General features: G+C 43.9%; 1 protein-coding gene across 1 annotated transcript in view; it reads left to right on the top strand.

The window, feature by feature from the left end:
* Window positions 1–10,913, top strand: part of Polr1b (RNA polymerase I subunit B) — a 23,165-nt gene that overhangs the window by 4,804 nt on the left and 7,448 nt on the right. Inside the window, exons 5-10 of the mRNA XM_005365646.3 lie at window positions 2,922–3,058; window positions 4,056–4,279; window positions 4,879–5,050; window positions 7,198–7,369; window positions 8,338–8,619; window positions 9,608–9,741. Coding sequence (XP_005365703.1) covers window positions 2,922–3,058; window positions 4,056–4,279; window positions 4,879–5,050; window positions 7,198–7,369; window positions 8,338–8,619; window positions 9,608–9,741 — 1,121 coding nt within the window. The remainder of the gene's footprint in view (window positions 1–2,921; window positions 3,059–4,055; window positions 4,280–4,878; window positions 5,051–7,197; window positions 7,370–8,337; window positions 8,620–9,607; window positions 9,742–10,913) is intronic.

The raw sequence follows: 10,913 nt of genomic DNA, 5'->3' as shown, positions 1-10,913 counted from the left end.
CTTGCTGTCTTGGAACTCACTCTGTAGACCAGGTTGTCTCAAACTCACAGATCCGTCTGCCTCTGCCTCTTGAGTGCTGGGATTAAAGGCGTGCACCACCACTGCCTGACTAACTGTACACCATCTTTAGTGTGTTTCTCTTACATGATTTTTGTTTGTTTTGCCATAAAACATTGTTGTACGATTCAGGTTGGTAGGTGCCATGTTTATCAAAGTATAAACTTTAAGTTACAGGCCAAGTACAGGGTGGGAAATGTTTCAGTGGGAAAGTCCTTTCTATAGAAGCACGAGGGTTGAGACCCCATCACCAACATTTAAAAACAAGAACAGAAGGTTTGGCAGTGCACAGCAACCTCCTGACTCTGGAGGGGAGGGGACATGGGGACAGGGGTTCCAGCTAATTTAGCCAAGAAGAAAGTTCCAGGTTCAGTGAGAGACTCTTCTCAAAAGACACAAATGGAGAAGCAATTGAGGAGGACATCTGGATGCCAGTCTCTGGCCTCTACCTGTGCCTGCGTGGGAGAGTAACACACAAACCACACACACACACACACACACACACACTACCTGTGTCTGCACAGGAGAGTATACTCCCACCAAACATATATAAACACAGTATACTAATACTAGTGTACAGCACTGTGATATCATTAATACTATTGTAATTCTGAAATTTGAAGATGGGGTAGATTTTTAAGTGTCTTGATATCACATGCACATACATACACAGTTGGTAACTGTATGTGGTACTTGATGTTTTAATTAACATGATTATGGTAATTGTTATGCAATACATGGATGCTTCTTAATAAACCTACAGTAAATTGAAAGTATTGTATATTAAAAATGGACTTCAAGGGGCCGGAGAGATGGCTCAGTGGTTTTAAGAGCATGTATCTTTCTTCCAGAGAACCTGAGTTCAGTCCCCAGCATCCATGTTGTGCAGTTCACAACTGCCTGTAGCTCCAGCTCCAGGGGACTTGACATCTCTGGCCTTTGTTGTCATCTGCACACATAAGAACACATGCACACAAACACACACACACACACAAATACACACATTCACTCAAATGATTTAAAATAAGTAAATATATTTGTTTTAAGTTAAAAAAAATATGCTTAAAGCCAGGTGTGGTGTTTCACATCTTTAATCCCACACTCAGGAAGCAGAGGCAGGTGGATCTCTGAATTTGAGGACGCCTGGTCTACACTGAATTCCAGGACAGGAATGTCAGTGATACAAAATAGACCCTAACTCCAAAAAAAAAAAAAAAAAAGTACTTGGAGGTGGAGACCGGTTTGGGGACAGGTTTGTCTAACCTGCAGAAGTTTCTGGGCTCATTGCATGACACCACACACATAGTAATGCTCTCGGTGCCAGCATAGTAGCTTAGCTTGGCAAAGCCTAACCGTGCTCAGAACAGTAATTAATACATTAGCATACAGTTTGGAAAAATCACCTAAAACAAAGCCTGTTTCATGAGCAAGTGTTGATCATCTCATGTTTCTACACAGATTTGGCTTTTTGTACACATGAGCTATGAAAACTCTGTATTCAAAACCATTGGCAGTTCGGGAAATGGAAGATGATCGTTTTCCCCTTTGATCTCCTGGCTGGCTGGGAGCAGTGGCTCACTGCTACTGTCCAGTATCATGGGGAAATGCACAGCATTGTTAGTCTAGGAAAAGGTCTCAGTTCAGAAAGTGAGATGCAGATTCTACTGAATAGACATGGCTCGTGTGCACCATGGTGAAGCTGGCAAATTGCAGGTGGCTCGTGGTAACGTTGGTGCCATTGTATATGTAGAAATCAAATCACCTTAATACGTATAGTGTTTATTCACAAAGAAAATGAAATATACACAGAAAGTAATTTCATAGTGAGAACACTTGCCTATTTTTAGCCAGAAAGACTTCATGTATTTATGAGATTGCTTTTGAGGATGAAGGCTGGCCTGACTTAGCACCTGTGTCCAGAAACCTGAGAGGTCCCCGGTTTAGTCTGCCTTGACACACCCTCAGGAGACTGGCTTGTGTTCGCTGTCTGTGACAGTGCCTGGCATTGTAAGATTAGCATATGGCATTCTCTAGTAATGTCTACATTTATATTACATAATGTATCATTTATACTTGAGATAAAAATCTAACTTTAATAGTTGCCAAAGATGTAACACCTAGGAGAACAGTATCTCAGCATATCAGGACATGAAGTTGCTGGTTCTTTGCTCTGTTGATGTAGTGTCCAGGATAAGCCTGAAGGCTGAGTTCTGGTGTCCATCAGGACGTTAGATAAGTAACCGAATCTTGACCAGGCCCATAGGGCACTGTGGACAGGAGGTGCGCTCTGCAGGGTGATCCAAGAATAAGGTGCTACGGTCCCCAGCTGACGGAAACCCTGGAAGTTTGGCCAGTCATAGCTTCAGCTATTTCCATGTGCTCCAGAAAACATTTGGCAAGGTCTGTGGGCATTTTTGATTGCCTGACTTAGTTAATCTTTTTTTTTTTTTTAGTTTTTTCGAGACAGGGTTTCTCTGTGGTTTTGGTGGAACTCCCTTTGTAGACCAGGCTGGTCTCGAACTCACAGAGATCTGCCTGCCTCTGCCTCCCGAGTGCTGGGATTAAAGGCGTGCGCCACCACCATCCGGCTTAGTTAATCTTTTTCGTTGTTTGATTGGTTGGTTGGTGGGTTGGCTTTTGTTGTTTCATTTTGTTTTTTTTGTTTGAGACGGATCTTTCTGGGTAGTACTGGCTGTCCTTGGAACTAGCTGTGTAGACCAGGCTGACCTTGAACTGCCCCTTCCTCCCAAGTGCTGGGAGTAAAGGCTTACCGTGCTAAGTGATTTGCCATTGATTATGGTGATAAAATGATCAGACGGCAAATGAAAGAATTGGGCCCTGACTCCTTGCTCCTCCTCTGGCAGGGGTCTCCATGCACTGTGTGAGAGAAGAGCATTCCGCCGTCAACATGAACCTTCACTATGTGGAGAATGGCACAGTTATGTTGAACTTTATTTACCGGAAAGAGCTGTTTTTCCTTCCTTTGGGATTTGCACTTAAGGTGAGATGAGATGAATATGTCTTTGATATAAATAGGCTCATTGGAAGCTGTATTTTGTACACGAGTGAATGGTTTCTTTCTGTTAAAGTACACGTGCATGTAATGTTACCCAGGCTTTTGAGGAGGCAGTCTGGAGGCTGCAAGTTCTAGGCCAGCTAGAGTAACATACCAAGACCCTGTCTCCCCCCACCCCCGCTCATACCATAAACAGAGCATGACCATATATGCTGTACTAATTAGTTGCTCTATTAAAACCAGTTGCTTGAAATAAACATTTCTCAGAGTCTCGGAGATGTAGCATTTGGTAGCAGCTTGACTGCATAGGTCATAGGTCACACCGAAGTTTTTGGAGGTGCTCCCGGGGTGATGAGATGACTCCACGGGAAAAAGCGCCTGCCATGCAAGCCTGACAGCCTGCATTGGTCCCCAGAACCCCCAGTGGAAGGGAGACCTAACTCCCAAAACTTGTTCTCTGACCTCCTTCATGTGTTGTGGCTTGTGTATGCCTACACATGCTCTCTCTCTCTCGCTTTCAAATAAGAATTAAAATTTTAAAAATAAATAAAGTGCTGCGGTCACTTGGCTTGACTAGGCTTCCAGGACCCAGTAGCGAGTTGGTGGCTCACTTGGTGGCTATTGGTCGGAGGTCTCAGTTCCCCCTCTCCCCTGGGAGTTAGCCCAGAGGATGAGATAGAGGACGGTCTATGCCCTAGCCTTGGGGATCTGGCATCTCCTTTTTGCCATATTTTGGTCATGTAGGGACAGCCCTAATTCAGAGTGGGAGGAAACACGATCCCGTTTTTTGCCTACCTAGAAGTAGAATCACTGCGACTTCGATGTTTGGCTGGTGTAAAGAGAATGTTTTGTTTCGGAGGGCTAGTTTTGCTTGGACATTAACAATTATTAGAGGGGAAGATTGTAACTAAGTGAGTTAAACCTTTGGTAGTTGTTTAAAAGAAAAAGAAAGCTTTAAATTTTTTTTTTTTTTCTATTTCAGGCACTTGTGAGCTTTTCCGACTATCAGATTTTCCAGGAGCTCATCAAAGGCAAAGAGGAGGACTCTTTCTTTAAGAATTCTGTCTCTCAGATGTTGAGGATTGTCATGGAAGAGGGCTGCTCCACGCAGAAGCAGGTCCTTAACTATCTGGGCGAGCGCTTCAGAGTGAAGCTCAGTCTCCCTGACTGGTACCCAAATGAGGAAGCTGCCAAGTTCCTGTTCAAGTATGTGTGCTTTGGGCTGGGAAGGGAGAGGGGGAAAGATGGGTTCTATGCCTAGGAAGTGAGCCTGGGTAGCATGCTGTGGTCCTAGCCAGGAGGGCAGCTTTGCTTCTTTCATTCCATGTTAATTTCTAGTTTGCTGCAGTGTTCAAGTAAGACAGTAAGCGCTGGAGGTCACCAATGTTGACATTTTGTTGGTTACAGCGATCACTTTGTCTCTGCATAGACACACATTGCCTCTCTGTATCTCTGAAAGTTGCAGACAACATGGGGCTGTATTTCCCTGTAGCAACGACTCTCTTCCATAACCACGAATTAAAGGAGCTGAGTCCTAGATCACCCTGGCAGGAGCCGAGCACTTGGGATGTGGCCCATGCGGCTGAGAAAGTGAAGTGTTGTTTTTAACTGAGCTGGAGTAGCTGCAGGTGTTACTGATTGTTCTCTATTGCTGAGCACAGCTTTAGACTTGGTGGCAATATCTGCTGCTGTAGCCAGCAAAGGTGAAGTTTTGGAAGAAATGTTAGGTAAACGTGAAGTAGGCACCTTGGTCATTGAGCTGGACAGAAGGCAGAACTGCTTTAAGGTTTCTGTTTCTCTGTCAGCCAGTGCATTTGTATCCACCTGAAGTCTGATACTGAGAAGTTTTACCTGCTCTGTCTCATGACCCGGAAGCTCTTTGCTCTAGCCAGAGGCGAGTGTATGGAGGACAACCCCGATAGCTTAGTGAATCAGGAAGTCCTTACCCCCGGGCAGCTCTTCCTGATGTTTCTGAAGGTAAGTGTGCTCTGAGGATTCTAGTTTGGGCATCTTACATCGCGTCCTTTTGTTCAGCAGTAAGGGACTTAATCAAAACTCTGGCTCCAGATTCTATGTCACCTGTACATATGTGATCTTATGTTTCCATGTAAAACCTGAGGCTCTCAAATGAAAGGTAGGGTTGTTTTTTTTTTTTTAATGAGACTGACTTAGTTTTCTTTCTTTCCTTTTTAAAAAAATTTTGTTTTCAAGGCAGGATTTCTCTGTGTGTTCCTGGCTGTCCTGTAACTCACTCAGTAGACCAGGGCTGGCCTCGAACTCAAAGATATCTGCCTGCCTCTTCCTCCCGAGTGCTGGGATTAAAGGTTTGTACCACCACTGTCCAGCTGACTTAGCGTTCTTAATATGATTTCAGTTAATGGACTTCTTCAGTTGAATCTACTTTCCTCCAAATTATAAAACTTCATTCCTTATAGCTTAAAAAAAAAAATGCCAAAAAACAAAAAACCCTTCTATTATGAATACATGCACTGTGTTTTCCTTATCCGTTTCTCTTTGTTACCTGGGCTGGTTAATAACGTCTGTTCTGTAAGCAGTGCTGCATTGGTATGCAGTTGGTGTGCAAGAATTTTTGTGATACATTGATTTAATCCTTCAGGGTCACACAGAAGTTTTAATATTTAATAATATATTTTTATTTTATGTGTGTTGGTGTTTTGCCTGCATGTATGTCTGTATGAGGGTGTCGGGTCCCCTGGAACTGGAGTTACAGACAGTTGTGAGCTGCCATGTGGGTGTTGAGAATTGAACCTGGGTTCTTTGGAAGAGCAGTCAGTGCCCTGAACTGCTGAGCCATCTCTCCAGCCCCAGGCCTATTTTTAATATTCTGAGGAACCGTAATTCTTCCGTAATGGCAGCGCTGATTCACCTTCCCCTGCAGTGCACCAGGCTCCCCATCTGTCCGCGTCTTCTCCACATTATTTTCTCAACTGCTGTTCTGATGGGTTGCGGAGAATCTCATTGTTGTTTCTGTTTGCGTTTCCCCAGTGACTGGTGACATTGACCGTTTCTTAATGTTTATTACCCATTTGTGCTTCACTTTCTGAAAACTGTCTCTGCTTTATCTCATTTATTGATTGGATTGTTGGCCTTTTTAAAAAAAATTGTGAAAAAAAAAGAAAAACAAATTGTGTACTATATGCGTGTGACTGTTATGTTGCTTGTGCATACATTCAGGCAGTTTTTTGTTTTTCCTTTTTTAAAATTGTTTTTACTGAGCTGTGTATTTTTCTCTGCTCCCTTCCCTGTCTCTCCCCTCCCCTTCAGTCAATCCTCTCCCATGATCCCCCAAGCTCCCAATTTACTCAGGAGATCTCGTCTTTTTCTACTTCCCATGTAGGTTAGATCCATGTATGTCTCTTAGGGTCCTCATTGTTGTCTAGGTTCTCTGGGATTATGAATTGTAGGCTGGTTTTTCTTTGCTTTATGTCTAAAAGCTCCTGGAGGGCAGGCCCACTATCCGGATCCCATGTGTCAGATTTTGTGACCTCTGCAAGAGCAGTGCTCACTCTTAACCACGGAGCAATCTCTCCAGCCCCTGTAACAAGTCTTTCTCTGTCCCACCAGCTAACTAGCTCCCAAATAAAAACACTGAGACTAATTCATATGAAAGCTTGGCCTTAGCTCAGGCCTGTTTCTAATTAGCTCTTACAGCTTGAATTAATGTGTTTCTATTGATCTGTGTGCTGCCATGTGGTTGTGACTTTTACCTCTTCTCCTGCATGTCTTGCTTCCTCTGCGTCTGGCTGGCGACTCCCCCTTTCTTCTTCCCAGAGCTGTCTGTCTAAAAGTCCCACCTATACCTTCTCTCTAGCTATTGGCCATTTAGCTTTTTATTAAACACAGTGACCTATCTTTACACAGTGTAATCAAATCAACAAGCCCCTGATGTAGACTTCCTGTCTCTGTCTTTAAGAATGCTAGATTTTCAGTTGTACATTGAAGGGCTGTCTTTTACAACCCTGGTTGGGCTAAAGATGCATCCTTTGCCGCATGTATAAACAGTGGGCCTTTATACTGGATTGTGTAGATTGTTTGGGGCTAGATATAGCATTTATGATATTTAAAGCATGTACTACTTTAAATTTAACATTTTCTTCTTTCAGGAAAAAATGGAAAATTGGCTAGTGTCTATTAAGATAGCTTTAGATAAGAGGGCTCAGAAGACCAATGTATCCATAAACAGTGAGAATTTGCTGAAGATATTTAGTATGGGATCAGAACTAACGAAACCATTTGAATATCTTCTTGCTACTGGAAATCTGCGTTCAAAAACAGGTAAAATGAAACAGATAGGCTATTTATATTTTTCAAATTATGTGCATAATATAATAAAATATGTTGCTGCAGAATTCTAGAGTAAGCTAACCCTCACTGAAGTCAGATTTTATAGTAAATTTTAACAAATGTCTGCCAACCTAAAGGGTTCAGCGAAGTGTCTTGCTTTTGTAAATCCAGCGCTAGTGAACAGACACATTCCGTGACTTCTGAAAAGCGGTGACCGCATGTCTGTCTGGACATACAGACAGACCGCATATGTCTGCAGGTCTACAGCTGCAGCCTGGAAGGGTTTGGATTTGTGTCCCTCCCTAAACCTCTTGTATTAGAATGAACTGAAAAAATAAGAAAGGTTGGGCTGGAGAGATGGCTCAGAGGTTAAGAGCACTGACTGCTCTTCCAGAGGTCCTGAGTTCAATTCCCAGCAACCACATGGTGGCTCACCAGCATCTGTAATGAGGTCTGGTGCCCTCTTCTGGCCAGCAAGCATACAGATAGACAGAACACTGTATACATAATAAATAAATAAATAAATAAATAAATAAATAAATAAATAAATAAAAATAAATCTTTAAAAAAAAATAAGAAAGGTTAACTGGGATCCAGAAATCTGCTTTTCTATTTGGACAGGTGCCACTGATTTCTCTCGTTAGCATGCTAGCAAGTGCTTATGCAATGGCAGGGCTCTCAGACCAATCTAATCTGATTTTTCCCCATTTATCAGAACTAATATTCTGGGCTGCAAATGTGTATGTGGGGGGAGGTTATCAGAACTAATATCCCATGTTGCAAACATATATGTGGAGGGTGGGGGTTGGTCTGGGGAATTGAACCCAGGGCCCGCTCATATATTAGACAAATGCTCTTACCACTGAGCTATATCCCTAGCCCTGAAGCATCAGAAACAGACAGTTTGGGGCTTTTAAAAAAGACTTTGTCTTGATTTGAGTGTCTTGTTCTTTATTAAGGTCTCGGCTTCCTGCAAGACTCTGGCCTGTGTGTTGTGGCTGACAAGCTGAACTTCATTCGCTATCTCTCCCATTTCCGCTGTGTGCACAGAGGGGCTGACTTTGCCAAGATGAGGACCACCACAGTGCGCAGGCTGCTCCCAGAGTCCTGGGGCTTCCTCTGTCCTGTGCACACCCCAGACGGAGCACCGTGTGGGCTGCTGAACCACCTGACTGCCACATGCGAGGTTGTCACGAAATTTGTGTACACCGCATCTGTCCCGGCCTTGCTCTGTGGCTTAGGTAGGACACTGGACAGTCCAGCTGGGTCTGCTGGCTTTGCACAGCCTCAAGCAGCAAAGTTGCCCTTTGGGGTTCAGCAGAGAATTCCTTTTCAGTCCTCCATGCGTGAGTCGGACTGCATCCTTGGCTTCTCTCTCGTGCATTTCTGGAACTAAAACCAGCAAAATGTCATTGGTGTTGGTAATAGAAAGGTGTGAATGAGCGTAGCCATTAGTATTCAGAGTTTAGATGCTGTTGTGTATGGAAAGGGATTTTGTGCAAACCTCCCTTGTGCCCAGCCATTCTCTCAGATCCTTTTCTAGATTCTCTATGGCCTTGATGAAGCAGTTTATAAGCAGTATGGAAGTTTTTGTGCTGTATAGACTGCAACATGAATTCTAATTGTTCTTATAATAAAAACCTGGAGTCAGGATATCAGGGTGTGGAAGCTGAAGGATCAGAGAAGCAGAGCAGTCAGCCACTAGAGAGTTCTTACTTCTACCACTACTCAGACCAAAGGGGTCTATGAATCCTCAGACTGCTGCTGTCTCTGAAACCTCAAACTACATCTCTCTATGAATCCTCAGACTGCCCTGAGTTCCTGTCTCCTCCCGCCTTATATTCCTCTCTCTACCCATCCACATCACTTTTTTCTCCACCTTCCTAGCGCTGGGATTAAAGGCATTTGATCCCAAAGGCTGGAATCATCTTCTGGTTTCTCTTTTAGACAGAGTCAGTTTCAGGCAGCTCAGGGTGACCTTGAACTGCCTCTGAGAGTACTGGGCTTAAAGGTGTTCGCCACTACTGCCTGGTTTCTATGGCTGACTAGTGACCTAGCTCTGCATTCTGACCTTCAGGCAAGCTTTATTTGTTAGAGCACAAACAAATTGTCACTACAACAGATAGGACAATTGGCCAGCCGCACTGAGAAAGCAGTCCCAGTGTCTCCGGGACCTGGAAATGTTGGATGAAGCCTTCTGATTTTATTATTCTGTTTGTCCCCTCCCAGGTGTCACTCCTGTTGATGCGGCATCTTGTCGACCATACAGTGACTGCTACCCTGTCCTGCTGGATGGTGTCATGGTGGGCTGGGTGGATAAGGATCTTGCTCCTGAGGTTGCAGATGCTCTCCGTCGCTTTAAGGTGATCGTCGGTCTCTTGGTTGCCTTATCTCCTGACTTCTGGTGTTCAGTCCTCTCCTGATTGATGAGGTGTTACGCGCTGGTTTAGAGTGATCATGCAGTTGGGATTGAAGCTAATTTCGGAAGTACCTGACTCTTGCTTGCTCTGATAGTCTTGCCTTCTATGTTGGGTCAGTGACAGACATGTGACCTATGATTATTTATTAGGCGTTTCATTGAGGCCCCTGTCTGCTTATCTATCCAGTGTGACTCCATAGGAGTACCACCAGCTGGCTGCTTCCCAGCTGAGCCTCTTGTTTGTCCTTGCTAACCTGGACCTCTTAGGTTGGTGTCAGGCTAGAGTTTCTCAGGGGTAATTTGTGGAGAGAGAGTTGAAAGCTATGCAATGGTTCCTTTCCTTGGGTAACTTCACCCACTGATTGATTGTTCCCTGCTGAGTTATTCCCGCCCCCTTGGCTATCTTTGCTAAATTATTGTGACTGTGGTGGATGTCCTGCCCCCACTCTGTAGTCCACACGGGCCTCGGCCATCCTCCCTTAGCCCAGTCAGAATTCTATTTTTTTTTTAAGATTTTACTATGTAAATAGTGTTCCTGCTTGCATGCCAGAAGAGGGCACCAGATCTAATAGATGGTTGCTGGGAACTGAACTCAGGACCTCTGGAAGAGCAACCAGTGCTCTTAACCTCTGGGCTCTCTCTCCAGCTCCCTCAGAATTTTTTATTCTACTCTTTTTATTTTTTTTTTGTAAAGATTTATTTATTTATTTTACATATGAGTACTTTATCTGCATGTACGACTTTATGCCAGAAGAGGGCACCAGGTCTCACTATGGATGGTTGTGAGACACCATGTGGTTGCTGGGGATTGAACTCAGGACCCCTGGAGGAGCAGCCAATGCTCTTAACCTCTGAGCCACCTCTCCAGCCCCTATTCTACTCTTCTTAAGCTTTTGCCTCTACTGAGGTTTGTTTTGGTGACCTGAATATTTTTATTTTGGTTTTACATGCCGATGATTTTTAAATTTTTCTTTCTGTATTTGGCTTTCTTTTATCGGTTCATTTTTTTTCTTTTTCTTTTTGATTTTTCGAGTCAGGGTTTCTCCGTAGCTTTTGGTTTCTGTCCTGGAACTAGCTCTTGTAGACCAGGCTGGCCTCAAACTCACAGAGATCCGC

The sequence above is a fragment of the Microtus ochrogaster genome, unplaced genomic scaffold (assembly GCF_000317375.1).
Source record: "Microtus ochrogaster isolate Prairie Vole_2 unplaced genomic scaffold, MicOch1.0 UNK3, whole genome shotgun sequence".
Taxonomy (NCBI): Eukaryota; Metazoa; Chordata; class Mammalia; order Rodentia; family Cricetidae; genus Microtus; species Microtus ochrogaster.
This window is presented reverse-complemented; position numbering and strand designations above follow the sequence as displayed.